The sequence below is a fragment of the Psammomys obesus genome, unplaced genomic scaffold (assembly GCF_907164565.1).
Source record: "Psammomys obesus unplaced genomic scaffold, mPsaObe1.curated_primary_1811, whole genome shotgun sequence".
Classification (NCBI taxonomy): domain Eukaryota; kingdom Metazoa; phylum Chordata; class Mammalia; order Rodentia; family Muridae; genus Psammomys; species Psammomys obesus.
The window spans coordinates 1,108,455-1,127,846 of NW_026596155.1; the positions used below are offsets into that span (position 1 = coordinate 1,108,455).

Genomic DNA, 19,392 nt, shown 5'->3' on the forward strand with positions numbered 1-19,392 from the left:
TTTTCCTTCTTTTTCACTGCTCCCTTAAAGGAGCTGTCCGACTGTGGGAGTTCTGCCTCCACTGTGTCCCCTTCATCCACTTTTTTTTTTTTTTTACGACCAACGTATTATGCTTCTTCTAGCTCTTTTTTCTCCAGAGTATGAAGTTCCCCAAATCCTCATAAAATGTTGTAGCTCTCAAAAGTATCAACATCTGTCAAGTTTAATTCATAAAATTATAACTCCTGTTGTCTCACATAAAAACCGTAGGCTCCTACCCCATTTGTCGAGCCCCAGCCCTGGGGTTCACTCAGGCTGACCCTTCAGGTGCCAGCATCTACCTGTTCTGATTGGCCATTTCCAACCACAACGAACACCTTTTATTCTCTAGTCATCATCCAGGCCCATAACCTTGAATGACACACCCTTTGAACCCCAAGTTAGGCTTATTCTTCAGAGCAAATGCTACAGTCTTTGAGAATAAAAATTAGCTCCTTCAAGCATTGACTCACAAACACTTGACTCCCCTACCCAGCATCTGTTTCAAACTGCCATATAATATGACTATTCCACGCTTAGGACTCAGGTTCCACTTTGTAGTTATCTTTCCCCAAGCAGGCATTCAATAACTACTTGTAATAAGAATTAATAATGATTCACCCTTAAAAATATTTCCCCCAGGTCAGTATGTTTTCCTGGAATTATCCTGAATTATACATACACATATAACACACACACATAAACACACATTTATTTTGAATTTTGAATTATAAGTTACATATACATATACACACACACACACACACACACACACACACACACACACACACATATATATATATATATATATATATATGAAATCTTAAAACATATGATTATTTTAAATTCAAAGGAATTTTCCATGGACTAAGTAAGGGTAGCCCAGGGTTTTGAAGACCCTACTTCTATCAAAATAACAAACAATAAAAAAGTGAAGACTTAACATTTACCTTCTCAACATCTGAGAGGGAGGTCAGTGAATGGTTTTGAAGAACTTCTGGTGCCGTGAATGCTCGCAGGTCCTGATTGGAGATGTTTTCATCTGTAAAGGACACACTGCCGGATGGCAGCAATAGCAGCGACCACGGAGAGATGATGAAGCCAAGGGCAGCAGGGTCAGCAATGCTCACTGGTTTTGTACAGGCACCGAGTAAAAAGAAGAAAAAATGATAATCATTTAAAATTAGAAATTGAAGCATCTACAATCACCTCAATAGGCTGTACAAACATATGTGTGGTTTCATGCACAAAATTAATACGGTATGCGAGTAGGTGTCACCTAAACATAGCTACGACCACTGTTCACAACGATACCTGAATCTGGTTCACCACTTCACATCTGGAAGGAAGGTCCTACACACTGGTCGTAAGAGTTAAACCTGCTTTTATACTGACATACAGAATGGAGAAGGCCCAGTACTGCTACGTCATGGATTCTTTTGAGTACTCAGTGAAAACTATAGTTTCAGGACACTGTCTACAAACATAAAAACTTTGTGTAGAAATTCCAGTGTTCCCTGGCCTTCCTATCACCTAATTTCAAAATTAACACATGATTCTGATGGTGTTTAGGCGTGTGGGGAGGGGAGCAGAGTCGATGCTGAGCACCTTTCTCTGCGGCACTTTCCACCTTGTTATTTGAATGGAGCCTCTCACTGAGCCTTGAGCTCAGCTGGCTAGCATGGCTGGGCTAGTACAGCCCAGGGACCTCCTGTCTCAGCCTACAGCCTACAGCTAGGGGACGGCAGGTGCATGCTGCTGTGTGTGTGTGTGTTAACATAGGTGCTGGGAATCCAAACTCACGTTCTCATGGCTTTAGTTTCAAAGGACCATGTCAACAGGGAAATTCTACAGAATGTTGCCTTTCATAAATATTCACATAAATAACTATTAATTTAGGCCAGTGAGATGGCTCAGTGAGTGACAAACTGAGGTCAGTCTCTGGGTTCCATATGGTGGAAGGAGAGAAATAACCACAGTAAGTTGTCCTTTGACCTCCAAACATGGGCTGCGACACATGCAGGCCCTACATGTACACACAAGCACACAAATAAGTAAGATGTAATTTAAAACCGAAAATAAATACATACAAGGCACTGTACACATTTTTCCCCATTAAAAGCTTTCTCTTTGGTGTGGACAGTCAGTACATCATCGAGCTAGAAAAATGACTCAAGCAAGGCAGAGATATTACTCAGAATCTTGAGATGCTGGAGACACTAGAAAACGGTCTACAATAAATTCTTTTCAAAGTACCCACTCAGGGAACAAACATCAGGCGACTGCAGCCATGAAGTAATCCTGTGCAAGGAGGTGGAGGCCTGCAGCCAGCCTGGCGGCAGCAGGCCCTATTTCAGGGGGCGTGACGAGGACTTTCTGAAGAATTGGTGTGGGAGGAGCAGAATCGGGGCAATGCTGAGGTTCTGATCTGAGTGACTGAAAAACTGTCACATCTCCTTAATGGAGGAGACTCAGATGGCAGGTGTGAAGTGGGAACAGGAGGGTGCTGCTGGGGACGAGAAGTCTTCCATAGGACTTATTAAACTTAAGACCTTTTAAGATTCAAATGGAGACTTCCTGTCGGCAGCCGGACTGAGAGTGAGATAGAACCAGGGCTGATGTATGGTTTGGGCACTGCTGGGTTTGGTACGGAGAGTCTGGAGGCTTTCCCATGACGAGGACTGACTGTTCCTTCCCACCCTTCTCCCAGCAGCGAGTGGGAGTGTGGCGTTGCAAAGCTGCCGGTCTCGTCCTGTGTCTCAGTTCCTCACAGTGGCCTTTCTGTCCACTCCACAGCAAATAAGCTTGAACGTGAAATGGGAGTCTGCGATTCTAATCTTCAGGCATAATTCTACTCTAAAATAGCATTTGTATTTCCCCTTTGGAAACTGTATACACATAGAGAGGGTATTTTATCTATAGCTCCCCTCCCCCACTACCTTCATCTAGTACTCTCTGGAACCCACCAACCTGTCCTCTCCTGACTTCATGCCTTCTTTATTATTACTGCTATTATTGTCATTATTATTATAATCATTATCTTCAAGACCGGTCAGTGCTGGCCACATCTGAACAGGTGTGGGGTCCTCCACTGGGGCCTAGGTAACCTGCCCTCAGCACAGGGCCAGTTCCTGACAACCCTGAGATTAGAGCCAGCCCTTACCATTTCAGGGTGATTACTGAGGATCAGAGCTAACACAGACGCATAAACGCTGCCCAGAGCCTCCGTGCCGTCTTGCTTTCCTGGACTCTGGGTCCATGCACGCCAGAACAAAGTTTGCTATCCTCATGCTCCTAATCCTTGACCACACACCAGCCTCTCTTCAGCATAGCAGACTAAACTATTAGCTACTGAAGATGCAACAATCCACTGGCAGCCTGTGGTCAAGAGTGGGTGGGAGGGACTGAGGCAGGAGAACTAAATTTTAAAAGTCCAGTAATGAGCATGTGAGATGGCTCGGCGGGAAAAGGCACCTGCTCCAAGGCTGAGGACCTGGGTTCACCTCAGACCCACGGTGGAGAGAGACCCAACTCCAGAATGTTGTCCTCTGACCTCTATACCCGTGCCTCTGCATGTACATGTCCACACATATTAAATAAAAACCAACTAAGTAAATACATAATGTAATAATTTTTTAAAATCCACTTCTGCCTATCACTCTGAAATGAAGAAATTTATTCATTCACCAGTACAGTCAAGGTCACTAACACTATTATTAAACAAAAAAAAATTAAGTTAAAATTAATTAATTTTAACTTCTGCCTTATACAATTGCTGTGTTCACATGTTTACAAAATATCTAATGTATATTAATGGCTTTAGGCACAAGATTTTAACATAAAATCATCAGCACAATAAAGTTATCTGCTACTGGTCTCCCAATTTCAAATGGGGAGACAGAATATATACATAAATAAACAGAAGACAATACATAAAACATCTGAGAAACAGATAATACAAAAGATAATTTTGTGGATTAAAAAATAATCAGGGGGAAGTGATCAAAGAACCAGCTACTGAGTTCATGTCAGAGATAGCCTTACTAGGAAATCCACTTGGATACTGAGCTGCCATGAGCAGGAGTTATCTCTGCAGGAGTTATCTCAATGAATGGTCCTTGGAGTATCAGTCTCAGAAAAGAACCCTGTGCCCAGATTTTTTTTGGCTCTGTTGCTCTCCTTGTCAAGTTCCTGTCCCCTCCAGGTCACCTTCCCTGGGGGCAGCCTTACCAGGCCACAGAGGAAGACAATGCAGCCAGTCCTGAAGAGACCTGATAGGCTAGGGTCAAAAGAAAAGGAAGGAGGACCTCCCCTATCAGTGGACCAGGGGAGGGGCATGGGAGGAGAAGAGGGAGGGACGGTGGGATTGGGAGAGGATGAGGGAGGGGCCTACAGCTGGGATACAAAGTGAATAAATTATAATAAATAATTGTTTTAATTTAAGAATAAGTAAAAATTAAAAAAAAAAATCAACCACAATACAGATAAGCTTTCTGTCTGTCTTTTTTCACTACATGTGGCCCTTTAAATGGAGAATGACCACTTGGATATGGCTTATGGTTGGATTCCAGAGAGAAACAGCCAACTCAAAGGCAGTCAGGAAATTAAGTTTGGAACAGCAATGATTTTGACAGAGAAATGGTCCTGAACATGGAGAAACCGAAGTATAAAATGTTGGGAGTGGGGGAGGTGTCATGGTTTTTCTTTTTCAAAAACACACAGAAATGACACTAATGTTTCCAAAATGATTTTAAAGTGCCACGTAATAAATCTAGAGCAACTATGACCACAAAAGGCACTGCTGTCAATTTTCAAAACATATACATAACATCTAAGTACTGCATTCTTGAGGTAATGTAGTCAAACCACAGAATATATTTTTAAACAGTTATAAAGGCTTATGCAAACCTACAAGTAAGGGGATTTAAGATTTGTGGCTATAATCAGTCCTTAATTCCTACTTCCTGATAACTAAAAGGAAGGAACTTAAAGCAAATGTCTTCAAAATCCTTCAAAGAATGTTGGCAAAAGCATATTTAAAAAGTAAATTCCAGAGGCTTATAGCACTATGTCCCACGTTTTAGTTGTGCGCTGACTATACTCCAGGAATGCTATTATGAAAAGTAAGTCTGATATGAATGGATCCCAGTAGCTACCAGGGTTCTTTTCGGAGACCTCTGCTAACACTCCACGGGAGAAGTTGCTGGTCAGAGTTTCAGGCAGCTAGAGGTGAAGCTAGAAATATGCAGAAACTTGATGCGCAAAGAAACAATTTAAAGCATATTCCAGTGTACTCTTACATCAAGAACCCACATGCCATTTAACACCCAAACTTTCTTCCAGGCACCTGCCCGTTGCTTTAGATTTCTGCCTTAAACTATGCCTATAAACACAGCACTCAGGAGGTTGAGGATGAAAGGCAGGAACATTGTAAGTCTAAAGACAGTCCGGGCTATTTAATAGTTTAAGGACATTTGGAGTTGCACAGCAAGACTCTTGTCTCAAAACTTAAAAAAAAAAAAAAGTGAATAATTTTAATTAGTTTATAAACATGGTGTAAAGGAATACTCAGCAAAAGGAACAAGGACTAATTCTGAGATTCAAAATAAAACTATTTCATGTGCAAACTCCCCTAAAAATCCAGTTCTTTTCTTATGTGCATTAGAATCAATATTTATAAATCAGTCACCTGATATAAGTTAATGTTGAAACAAAAATTGGTTAGCACAGTTACTCTGCATTTCCTTGAGGTCATCTTCCTCCACTATCTTCGTCTCTTTCTTTCTCTCTTCTTCTTTCCTTCCCCTCCCCCTTCCTCTTATTTGCCCTCTTCCTTTCTTTTCCTATCTTCCTTTTGTGATAAATATGATCTACTGAAATGATATACTACAGGGCAATTAATTATAAATTGAGAACTTATTTATTCCTAAGGTTTGGTTCCCACTTTTAAAATGTCACTTTCTCTAATATGAGATAAAACAGAATAACAATCCCTTTCTGAAAATAAACTTGCATTGATTCTTTCAAGTGTACCTGCAGCAAGGTGAATTGTAATGACAATCTCCTAGAAGGCATTTGACGCCATTTAACTTTCCTGAGATAGCCAATTGCTAAAAAGCATTTCATATAAGCCCCCACTAGCCTGTGAGTCTCCAGCGTGGACATTGTGCTGTAATGGGTCTCAGACATCACCCAAATCCACAAGCTTATCACGAGGTTACAAAGTACTGGAGAAACAGTCTCCTCACTCTTCAAATTCCACCTTCAGCAGAATGGTGTGTGCTTCAGGGAGGGTACAACATGTCAGTCTGAAGCAGCAGTCGCCTCCAAGTCCTCAGCCTGATGCGCAGACCTCACAGCTGGGATCTTAGAAGCACTTGGCTCCCTGCCCTTCCTTCCACATCTGTAAAGACGCGCTGAGCCCATAAATCTGCTGTGCAGGTTACTGGGAAAGGCATGTGGAGCAGCTTCATTCTTACCATGTAATAAACCTTCTCCTCAGAGACAGCAAGTGTGCACACCAAATCTAAGAGAGTCACTATTCAGACTCACTCAGTTACTGGCTGTTTCCCCCCAGAGGAAGAGGCAAAGGCACTACAGACAGACAAATCCGGATCATCTCCCTGTGTTCTTGGTGTCTGGTAATAGCTCTGAGTTTGTTTTTTTTTTATTTTTGCATCTCTTATCTACATGTTATATTAGAAATACAGACAATTTGAAGAACGAAGTTTTGTGAGATGTGAATATGCTCTTTAGTTAGAAGTGTTAGAAGTAAATTCCCTGGGGAGTCCTGTTCTCTCAGAGGTCTCCTTAAGGCACAGCAGTCCCAGTCAGCAAAGTCCTCAGGCTGGTGCCCTTGGTCTATGAGTTGACAATCACGACAATTAGTACCTGAGCAGCTAATTATACTGCCTGCCAAATTGACGTTTTACTGTACCTCGCAATTACCCCGAACTATAACAAGATTTAGTTAGTGAAAATATTTATGTGACTGTTAATCACCATGGTATCAGCTTTAGAATTTGTTTCACTTATAAAAGAAGTTGTAGAAGTTGGGAACAAATTATAGAAAATTGTTGCTCTGGTTTCATAGAGCAACTTCATTTATGAGTTCTTTTTTTATTTCACTAGACTAGGATGAAATAATTTCTTTCCTTTTTGTTTTTATTTGAGACAGTGTTTCTCTGTGTGGCCCTGGCTGTCCTGGAAGATGCTCTGTAGACCAGGCTGACCTCGAACTCAGAGATCCACCTGGGATGCATGGTGCCACCACTGCCTGGTTAAAATATTTTGTTTCTTGCAATGACGGTCACACACTCCTTTTTGCTTTCCCCGCCTCCCTTCTTGTTCCCATCAAACAGGCAAGCTATATGCCTCAGCCACAAACACTGTAAAACTGGCTTCTGATCAATGAGGCATCTGATAGTTTGTGTTAATTATTTACAAGATTCTTCAGGGGAATCCAGAATCATGCAACCTGGTAATACAGAACTGGTGAGATCTGGATTAATACCGTTTAAAAATAACAGGGCTTAAAGTGTGTGGCCATGGGGAAAGGGAAGCAGGTCTCAACACTGACTTTCCTCCTTGGCAGCCTTATTTGGCCATCTGACTAAAACAGCTTAAGAAGGAGTTCCATTACCCTCTCCCTTCACCAACACATTCCCAGTGTTCCTTTCTAATTTTCCTTTGGCTTCCCTGCCTGCTGTCCTGTTTAGTTTTTTGTTTTGTTCTGTTTTTCAACTTGACCTTACTTTGAACCATCTGGGAAGAGGGAATAACGACTGAAGAAATGTCTCCACAGATTATATTGTAGAGAAGCCTGTGGAGCACTTCTTGGTTGCTGTGGGCCTACCCCTGCAGGCCATCCTGGGTTATATAAGAAAGCAGGCTGAGTAAACATTAGGGAGAAGCCTGTAAGCAGTGTTCCTCTGTGATGGTGCCTTCCTGAGTTCCTGTCTCCGGGTTCCTGCCTGGTAACTTTCTGTTACCAGAAAGTGTAAGAGAAAATAATCCCTTTCATCCTCAGGTCATCCTTTTGTCATAGTGTTTTATCAACAGAAATTAAACTATAACCCCAACAATCTTCATTATCCATAAAATCACACCTCCAAAAATTATGGCAAGCTATGAATGTTTTTAAAAATATATTTAAGTTTTAAAGAGTTATTTATTATTTATTTTACATATATGAGAGCTCTATCTGCATGTGCACCAGCATGCTAGAAGAGGGCACCAGATCCCAGTATAGATGGTTGGGAGCCACCATGTGTTGCTGGCAACTGAACTCAGGACTTCCAGAAGAGCAGACAGTGTTCTTAACCACTGAGCCATCTCTCCAGCCCCTAATAAATGTTTTTCTAAGGTTTATTTATTTATTATGTGTAAAGCCTTCTGCCACATGCCAGAAGAGGGCACCAGATCTCATTATAGATGGTTGTGAGCCACCATGCGGTTGCTGGGAACTGAACTCAGGACTTGTGGAAGAGCAGGCAGTAGAAGCGCTCTTAACCTCTGAGCCACCTCTCCAGTCCTGAATAAAATGTTTTATAACTCTATTCCACATATTTCTTCTGCAATATAAGTGGGTAAGGATAGAAACGGACTTCTCTGAAAATCAGGTACAACATCATTATACATAAAAATGTCTTTCTGAATCCCTGGGTGCTTGATTACACAACCCTTCATGAATGCCAATATCTGGGAATACTGAAATTCTACATAAAATGGCATGATACTTACATAAAAGCCACACACATCTTCCTGTATAATTACTTGCAACACCGAAGGCTATGGACACAGCTGCTCTACTGCACTGTTGGGGGACAAGACAGAACCCTGCCCATGTTCAACACAGACACAGCCGTGCACTGGCCACGCTTTCAACGCAAGCACGTCTGCATTCTTGAGGTGGAACTCACACACATGGACAGCCGGTGACACTTGACAGAAACAAATCTGTCCACATGTTCAGTTCTATTCAGCAAGCAGACAAGCTTTTAAAGACACCCTGCATCCCTGCTCTGCTAGGACTAGAATTCCTCAATGTGGACTTTTCACATCACAAAAAAACAAAACAAACCACTAAATGATTCAAGTAGAGAGTACTGTGTCCATGTCAGATCCTACATCTTGTGTGGCTAGTTGCTCAACTGTGATTCAAACATACTGTACCATATCTGATTCTAGGAGCTTGAGCTCCTTAAGAAACAACAGGGTCCCGCATTGCTCAGTCACGGGGCTCCTCCATGCAGATCCTGGAGAAGGGGCACAGTGTTTCATATGTTCACACCGAGCTACTCCCTAACACGAGCGGGAACACCAGTTCGGGAAACCACTGTTACAGTACGATGTCCCCAGAGCTCAACCAACTTGCTTCTTGTTCTCATCCTTACTTCAATTTTATGTCAACTGAAAAGTCCATCATAGGCTAGTGTATATATGACTTTATATGCTCCACGATGCCTTATGTACTTTTTGTCGCAGCTTATAAAGCTACAAGCAGAATGAAATCCAGAGCTATGGCAAGTCAGAAAGTGCAACTAGTAACTACTTTACCCACATTATAATTAAGTCAAGGTAGAAGAAATCATTTCAGGTGAGAAATGAGACCTAAATTGTTCTTCTTTAGTTGGTACAATTAAGAATAATACTATTTACTGTAAACATTATGCCAACATTTTAAAAATTCTTCTGGTGTAAAAATGAAAATAAACACAGTGGGCGAAGGTACATTTCGAGCTGGCTCTGTAGCAACCTTCCCCTGTAAGCTCTGTACATCTATCCCGCTGCCTGCTTGGAAGGCATGAAGTCACAATGATGTCAGCGCACACAGCGCAGGCTGGTGAGTCTGCGGGGCGGCGGCTGTTCTCTGCGAGGGCTTCTCACGCTTGTCGGATAACCTACACCATTTATTTTCAGAATGCCAAATATTAAATTTAATTTCATGTTTTACAGTTTGTTACCAGGGAACAAATAGGGCAATTTCATCTAGTTCAAACACCTTTAATCTGAAGGACCTGTTAATTCTGGCCTTACAAAAATACGAGGCAAGATACAGCATGCCAAAGACAGGTGACGCTCCCTCTTAATCAACTAAATCATGACGGCAGATAAGTATGAATGCAATAAAAAGTGAGCAGGTAGGGCTAGTCTTTTGAAAGCTGAACATATTATATAAAAATTTACTTGAAATTTTTCAGTCCATAAAATTTTTTATTTTTTTTCTATAAAGGCTTTGAAAAAGTCTCAGGAAGCCAAGCTGAAGTTCATCATCAGTGAGGATTTACTTTTGGACTCTACTGTGCTCATTAATCAATTTGCCTATTTTGATTACTACAGCTTTATAGCAAATCTTAAAACTAGGCTATGTGGGTCTTCAACATTTGTCTGTTTCTTCTCAAAGATGTTTTGGCTACTTTTAAGTTCAATGAATTTCTGTGTAAATTTTAGGACACTCTCAGTTTGTCGGGTCTACATTCCCTGTAAGCCCCTTCAGAAAGAAGCCTTCTCACCCAGGAACAAAGCATAGCTCCCCTTCTATTCTTATCTCTAATTTCATTAAATAGGTCTTCACTTAGTTTTCTCTCAGATTTATTTCTAATTTTTTTTCATATTTTAAATTTTCATATTCTGATTGTTACATTTCTACAAAAGGTAACTAAAAAAATTCAGTTTCCAAGTGCTCATTGCTACTATGTAAAGATACTTTTTTTTTTTTTTTTTTTTTTTTTTTTTAGTCAGTGTTCAGGAGAAATTTAGGTTTTTAAAAACATTTATATATTCCCCTACCCATAGAGTTCTGCTTCCCAATTAGCTGACTAACAGACCAATAGGCATATAATTAGGAAAATAAAAAGTAATGCAACCCTAGATAAAATTCAATACAATTATCACATTCAAGTTAAAGCATAACTACTCACCTAGGAAAAAATGCAAAACTATTTTTCCTGCTACTTAATAATAATAATAATAAATCCAAGTTATAGCACAGACCACATGAAAATGGAGGAAGAAACACACTGTAGAGAATGGCAAAGAAAAGGGTCACAAGGTGGCAACAGTCAGAACAGAGAAGACAGGACCCAATGCAAAGAGTAGTTAAAAGGAAAGTTCCAGGCCATTAGTATCATTCACTGTCCCTAAGAATTATTATAGTGCACGTATTCAAAGTAAGAAGATTACAAACCATCTTAGAGTCAAACATTAACAAACCCAAGTTACAGCCTCGGGACTGACAAGACATGTTCTTTTCACATGAGCATACAATTACAAAGCTGGGTTATATACGCGAGCACGAGACATCCTCAAAACTCTGTCAGTTATCACAGATGGTGTATACACATGACGCAAGGAGAGAAAATGGATATATATCAAAAGGAGAACAAACTACCACCATCACTGTCACGCCCGAGGAGTGAATATTAACAGTTTCAATTTTCCAAGGAGAAACTCCTTTGAAGATGGTGTCTTTCAATAAGGTCGTGCTGCAGCATTATTATTATTATTATTATTATTTTATGAATAAGATTAACAAAGATCTTGGCTTTGAAAAATACTAAAAGCTTTAATTTGCTAGAAGGCTGAACGGGAAGGAAAAGCTGGTTTTTGTTGTTGTTGTTGTTGTTTTCCCTTTGCGCAATACTCCCCCCAGGAGAAGGGCTTCCACCTCCGCCACAGGGATTGTAGCAGGCCACTGCACGCGAACGTGGAAAGGGCCCAGGCAACAGGCTCAGGGTAACGGGGGAAAAGCACCACAGGAACCACAGAAAGGTTTACACAAGGGCACAGGAAGAGGAAGGTGGCCAAGACGGGAAGAACATTTCACCTGCTTTCCTACTAACTTCCCAGGGTAACACATGCACCTACCCAAAGCCTCAGACAACGGTGACCATCTTCAACTACACTGTATCAGACTCAGGAGGAAAATGATACAAATTCATCAAATGTAAAGCCTTCCTGTCAACCAAACAGCACTCGCTTCTTCCCCTCACGTGGAAATTCCCAACTGGCAATTACAATGACTGGTAGTTTCCCAACTGTCAAGAAAGGCAAACTATTTTTGTTCTTACTACTATTGTTCTACTTCTTAGACCGAGGGCCGTCCAGAAAGTGACTCCCATTTGACGGTATGAGACACAGCTGCGTCATGGTGAATTTTACAGCACACCTAATGTGTCTTCATTGTAAAGTGCCAATATTTTATGCAACAATCATCAGCGCTCGGTGACGAGGGCTGTAAATACAAGCTTTCAATCCCTAGCAGCATTATGAAATTTAAAAGAGGAAAACCCCCCAGGCTACTTAGAGTGGGCAAGATGCCTCACACGCTGGGAGTTGCAGCCAGTTGGTGCAAGAAGGAGCCTCTCTCCCTCCCTCCGTGAACATCTGTAGGGCGCACTGTCTCTCATTCCTCTGGCACACTGTTTGGAAGACACAAGCTTCTCACATGTATCTGTCTGATCTGAATCAATGCCCAAAGGGCGACAATGACACCTTCTATTCATTGGCCCCTCCCACGGCACCTCACAAGGAGATGCTTCCTAGCATTAATTGACTATTGTTAACTGCTAATTGAGTAAGTCGCTTCTGATGATGGCTGTGTGTTCTATACTCTGCACTGCCTATAATTCCGAATTTTCTGAAAAGGGGAAGTGAAGCAGGCAAAACAACAGTGTTTATCTGAAATGAACAGAATTTGTAGCTGATTTTAGGTAAAAAGAATTCTGTTTACCTTAGACTAATCCTAGCTGTAAGGAAAGATCTCCCCGCATCTCAGCACGGTTTTCCCAGCCCCTAGGAAACATCAGTAATAGCTGGCTCTAGCTTTTTCTTCAAGTTCCTTCTTGGACTGAAAAGCAATAATATCGGCAACAAAGCTTCAGCTCTCCACCTCAAGCCCTTGTCTCCAAATATTCTTCCCACCCGCTTCAGACTCTCCTTCCAACTGTGCTCATCCCCATGGCTTTCCAATGGGCTCCCATGGCACATGACGGTCAGCAATTCTATCCTAAGACTGTTCTCAACCTGCACCAGGGATCACGGTGTCGTCCTCAAAGGCTCGTTAACGCACAAACTCCTGGGCTCGTACTTCATAGGGTGTGTGGTGTGGCCTGAGCATATGCATTCTAACAAGGCTCCACTGAGGCTCTACTGTTGCTCACACTTTGAAGACTATTATTCCCCTCAATGACACCTTTCTCTGTCACGTTTACTGTGTCTGGTTTATTATTCAACCAAGTTTTAAAGACTTGGTTTTAATGCTCCTTGTCCACATAGGTGGTGACTGTGTAATATGAATGACAGCACAGCAAATAGTTTTAGACAACTCAAGTCCAACTATACCTCCCAAACACAATGTGACACACAAGGGAAACACTGAACTACTTATTCAGCCTCCATCGCTTAACGCTCAGCAACAGGGATGAGACTGCTACACTCTGGAAGGAATGTTTTCTTTACTCCCTCTCACAAGGTCAACTCCTACTTTTCTTTCAGGCAGGCACTCTGGGAAAACTTACTCATGGAAGCTTTTCTTTTCCTCCCTACTTCCAACTCAGATCCTCCTCCTGTGTGATCTCACAGTCAATGAATGCCCGGGCTTCACAGCCATTGTTACAGTTACATTTGCTTGTATCAGTGTTTTATTAATAGTTATTTTCTGCAATGACACATAAGCTTCCAACAAATAGGGAGTGCTTTTATTTTGAGAACACTTTGTGTCCAGTGTGTACAAATGAATACAAGGAGTTGAACTTTTCCAGCCCTGAGGAACACGGTAAGGCATTTCTTTCTACACTCTACCGAAACAAGGAATACTGGAACAAAAATCTAACTTATTATTGGTTACCTGTTTTCAGTTACTCAACATGCAAAATGAAATGTTTTAAGAAAAGATTTACGGGGGCTGGAGAGATGGCTCAGAGGTTAAGGACAATGGCTGTTCTTCCAAAGGTCCTGAGTTCAATTCACAGCAACCACATGGTGGCTCATAACCATCTATAGTAAGATCTGCAGGCACAATGTTGTATAAATAATAAATAAATCTTTAAAAAAAAAAAAGAAATGATTTACCTCTTCTGAATAATTCTTGCAGACTTTCAGCGCTTTGGTTTAGTACAGCCCAGATCTCCTCCTCCTGCAGTGGTCCGCCCCGAACCTCCAGGGCCTCTGCTAGTGACACATGCATATTACCTAGAACAGAAAAGTCAGAGAAGGTTTAACTGAGTTCTTATCCTCCATCAGGGAAGAGCTACGCGCTCCCACCTACTTAATTTTTCAGTGTGGCTTTTAAGCGAAACACAACCCTACAGATTTAAACTTGAAAAGGTGAACGCACTGGACGAAAGCCCCTTAAAACACCTTTGTTGGTCTGCCTAACATTGTTAGCCTCAAAGACTGTTGGGAAGAGTGCTGGTGAGTACTTCATGAGAGAAGACAGAAAGCACAGGGGGACCAGGAAGTCACCCCACTATAGATAATGAAACAAGAAGCTCAAGGCTTTCACAGTGCTCAGTTCCAGGCCTTCTCCTTTCCATTTCAAACACAAAGAGGAACAAAGAAGAACCCACAGCTACACAAGAGGAAGATGGGAATAAGACACATCACATTCCTTGTGCTCATTAACTGCTTTCTATAATCTCTGACATTATCTTATGGAAACTTTTATGCTGAAGAGAATTAACTATTCCTAGACTCAACCACGATGCAAATTCCCCACTTGCTCCTACAAAGAGGTCTCTTCCCTCAGCACGCTCCCATCTGTGGCTTGGGAATGATGATGATGATGATGATGCCCTCTGGGCAGCTGTGACAAGAAAAGGGGTTATGCCTGAGACTATGCTTTGTAGTTTAACACCATACAGGAACTAAATTAACAAAAGACCAGAAGTTTCTCTGAGGCAATATTTTTTAATTAATTTATTTATTATTTATACAGAGTTCTGCTTACATGTACACCTGCATGACCAGATCTCATTACAGATGGTTGTGAGCCACCATGTGGTTGCTGGGAGTTGAACTCAGGACCTTTGGAAGAGCAGTCAATCCTCTTAACCTCTGAGCCATCTCTCCAGCCCTGAGGCAATATTTTTATAACAAATTTCCTAATGTTTCCACAGGTGATATACTGATAACATTTATGATTTCCTATTGGGCTCAATACTTTAATGTGGAAAGGAGAAAATGTCGCTTCAAAAGATCCTCCCATATGCACTTTCCTGAGCTGACACACCTCAGAGAAATGGATCCTTTAAGTGATGGATAAGACTTGTGCTTCCCCAAATCTGCTTAATGCAGTTGATCATCGCTGGCAGACAAAAGCCAGCGGGTTAGGAGACAGAGAAGACCGGATGTGTAAAGTGTTATAGTCATCTTAGCTATACTCATTACATTAATCTTTAAAAATTAGCCCATAAAGACATGTGATTTAGACAAACAGGTGACTTGCATTTACCCAACCACCAGGAAAATACTCAAGTGATCCAAAAGACCCATATGAAAAGGAGGTGAGGAGGGGGGTGGGGAGGGGGATAGGGAGGTGGGCCTCTCATTGGGGAATGGATGATAAATACAGGAGGAAAGAGGGTAAAATAACAGTAAGGATGCCAGGCGTGGTGGCGTATGCCTATAATCCTAGCACTTGGGAGACAGGCATGTGGATCTTTGTGAGTTCCAGGCCAGCCTGTTCTACAAAGTGAGTTCAGGACATTCAAGGCTACACAGAGAAACCCTGTCTTGAAAAACAAACACAAGCAAGCAAACAAAATAATAGTAAGGATGTCTGAAAAAGTTATAAATAATCCTACTATTAGCGACCTACCTGAAAACATCTATAAAGCATGTAAGTTGTATATAAATATGTATATATAATTTAAATGAAAAATTTCCATCTGGGTTGACAATGCTCCCTACAAGAGCCATAGACTAGCTAGCAAAATCCCAACACCAGGCAGGAGAAACCCTCATTTGAGTTGTTGGTCAGGGTTGTCCAAAGGACTACTGAAACATGGGTTATTGTTATTGCCATTGGCTTTCTCCCAGAGGTGGATGGCAAGTCCCTACTGTTGAAGACACTGTGCACTTGGGATACAGAGCTCAGAGACCCTGAGGTGGGTCTGACATGAATGCTTCCTCTCTGGGAACTAACTTTCATGGTACCAGAGGTGCCATGGAAGCTTCCAAAGGGGTGAAGCAGCCAACAGTCCTACCCAGCTATGATGCCATGATCCACAACAAGGACGAGCACGGCATGATGCCTGCAGGGTACGGTGGTGGCCCGTATGCCTGACCGGTAGCCAAAAGCTCTCTAATTGAGCTTAAGACCCATGCAACAAGAGGGGAAACCAGGACACTCCCTTACAATAATCTAGAAACATTTGTCCTTATGTCCACAGATAAGTGAAGTCTTCACCCCACATCAAGGAAACTTGTCTTTGCAACAAATCATTACCTAAAACCACAACTGATCAAAATGCAAAACTGTGGAGCCAGTCCCAGCAGATACATCTACAGTACAACACACAGAAGAGTTGGGTCAGGGATCACTGGTGCAAGAGGTGGCAAAGACATTGTAAAAGACAGAGACTGGGAGTTTACTGGGAGACTGTGTCTCTTATAAATGCCAAAAAGCTACATGCAGAAAGTCTCACCAGCATTGCTGCTTGAACATGACTGGACAAGGAGGACACCAGTAGACGTGCTAACATGGAGGGATGAGGGCTCCAGCAGCCTCAAGTTACAGGCAACTGAGGAATGCTGAGATCAGGACAAAGTCTTCCCCAAAGGAAAGCACACCAATTGGTTACCCAGTACTAAATGGTCAGCCCTGAAAACACACACGGATAAGTAACATACACATGGAGCGGCTGTACTTACATAGTTAGGAGTACACATGTACGTACACACACACACACACACACACACACACACACACACACAAGGAGACCATGAATTTTAAAGACAGAGAGGAGAATACATGAAAGCGTTTGAAGTAAGAAAGGGGAAAAGGGAAAGATATAATTATAATCCCAAAAATATTTTTTTAAATTTATACTTATAATCTAGTTTGAAGAAAATCAGTTCCAGCTGTAAGTCTTTCCCCCTATCTACCTATATGTATAGTGTGGAAACCAAAAGGGAAGATGGAAGATTCTGCTGAGATAGCTGAGGTTTTTATTCAGCTTGTATAAGAAATAAGGTGATTTCCTCAGACGTTCTGCCCACACCAAATGTTTCTGGGTTTCCATGTGCTTCGTTAGAACAGCACATCATTATAACAGGAGATGCACTGCTAAGAGATATGTGAGTTATTATCTCCCTCATGAAATGTTTAATAAACTGGAGTTTCAACAGAGGCACTGAGATACTATTAGCAGGGCTTATGAGAAGGAATGCCCTGTAGCAAGTTTCCAAGGGGCCTTAGAACCGGTTAGATGGCTCCTGAGCCTACACACCCTGCACAAAGAGCTTGCACAAGCAAGCCTTCTTTGAAGAGAGGTATGCTGGTTTTCATGTCTCCCCTAAAGCTGATGGGGTGTGGGAAGGGGCCTTCCTTTCACCTCAAGGGAGTGAAAGAGGCTTCATTTGGAGCACTTGAAGTGCTTGATGTGTCTCCTGGAGTTAGACCAGTATCTGATACGCACTCGGGCATTTAGAGACATTGGTTATCACCCCAAGGTATCACAAGAGTGAGAGGGCATATGATAGCAAAACGGGGAGGGGGAAAGGCAGGGAAGCAGGGCTCAGGGGCAAGTTCCGCCCAACAGAAACCCTTCCTAGAGGATGAGAATATTCCAGACCCAAAATGTTGCTTGAAAAAAAAATTAAAAAACACAAACAGGTTCCTCCCTGGCACCGGGGGAGGGGTGGGGACTAGCCCAAAGTACTAACATAAACACACAGAGCCACCACCAACAACAACAACAAAAAAAAAAAAAACACTGTTCCGAGCAAGAAGAGGAATAAAGGGAGAAGTGAGGAACAAGGACTTCAACTAAGAGAGGAGCCTGGGAGAGAGGCAGGCTGAGGCCCACAGTGTCAGGACTGTCTCCACAGGCAGCGAGGTTCCAGTGAAAAGCTCTTAAAGCCATTCGGAACAGCAAGGCCACCCCCAGCCACACAGCCAGTTCAGCACTGGGGCAGAAGACTACTGTTTTAGGCGTGATGTGGAAAGGCAGGGTGACGCACAAGGGGGGTGAGCAGCCGCTCCCTGCGCTGCCTCCCACCACGAGGGACAGGGGTTCAGACTTCAGGTGCAAAGACATTGAAATGCTGACCTATATGAAATGCTGAGAAGGCCCTTTCAGTTAGGGGCTCCACCATGTCTTTTAAGTCAAGGGACTGTAATTATTTCTGCTATCAAAGAGTAATGAGAGAAGGATGGACCCCAGTTTTCATAGAGACAGAGGTGGAGAACTGCCTCTGACATAAAGACAAAGAGAAGCAACATTATACAAGGCTGCATGTGAGCCCACCTGAGGCAAGTGATTGCAGTAGCATCGTGTTTGTGGTGTTTGTGTATGACCACACACCTATCTCACTAAAACTAAAATCTTAAAAGTTTTGTTTATACTTTCAAGGAAACTGGTTTTTAAAACTTAGTTAAGTTACTCCTTATACTGAGGAAAAATTAAAAAAACTCAAATAACTTTTCCTGCAGTAAAACTTTTCCTGCTTGCTTCCCCACCCACAAAGATCTCTGGTTATAGTTCTGATGCGGATTCAATGGGTTCTGGATTACATCAACCGTCTGCAATTTCTATTTGAAGTATTACGTTTGTTTGTTCAGTACAAGGTTTCTAGACATTCTGTGGCTAAAATTTAAAACCAGAAAAATATTTGTTTTTTAAAATAGTACCATTGATTTTATTTAGTTTACGGCTTCACTAGAAAAAAAAAAAAAAAAGAGTTAAGATTTTTAATAACTACTTCACCTGGCCATCCAGTCTGAGGACAGTGTTATGGCAACTTTGAAGACAGCAAATAGATGAAGGAAAGCATTAGTTAAGAAAAATGTAAAGTTTATTGCGTCAGTTACCACCTTTAGAAATACACTGTGCGGTACAGGAAAATGACTGCCGTTATTTTCCCATTATCCTCTTTTCCAGTCAGCAAAACAATCTTATTTCCTTTATGTTCTTGGTATATGGTACATGACAGCTACAAAGTTGGGTTCTGTTTTGTTTGCTATTGTTTTAATTCTCTCCCAGCAGCAGAAGAGAGTGAGCTCTCAAGAAAGGCAATTTACCAGGAAGAACCACATGAACCTCAGGCGTCTACTCTAATTCAACAATTGCAAATAACAACACAGAAACACAAAAGGCATAAATAATTGAGTCAACAGGACTTCTCTAAAAGTTCATAATTCTTTAAAAT

At 41.8% G+C, this 19,392-nt stretch overlaps 1 protein-coding gene across 2 annotated transcripts in view; it reads right to left on the reverse strand.

Moving 5' to 3' along the window:
• Positions 1 to 19,392, reverse strand: part of Ptpn13 (protein tyrosine phosphatase non-receptor type 13) — a 160,376-nt gene that overhangs the window by 108,419 nt on the left and 32,565 nt on the right. For both annotated transcript variants that reach the window (XM_055594551.1, XM_055594550.1), the window contains exons 2-3: positions 14,092 to 14,211; positions 969 to 1,147 (exon numbers count right to left, since the gene is read on the reverse strand). In XM_055594551.1, coding sequence (XP_055450526.1) covers positions 969 to 1,147; positions 14,092 to 14,206 — 294 coding nt within the window. In that variant the 5' untranslated portion in view covers positions 14,207 to 14,211. The remainder of the gene's footprint in view (positions 1 to 968; positions 1,148 to 14,091; positions 14,212 to 19,392) is intronic.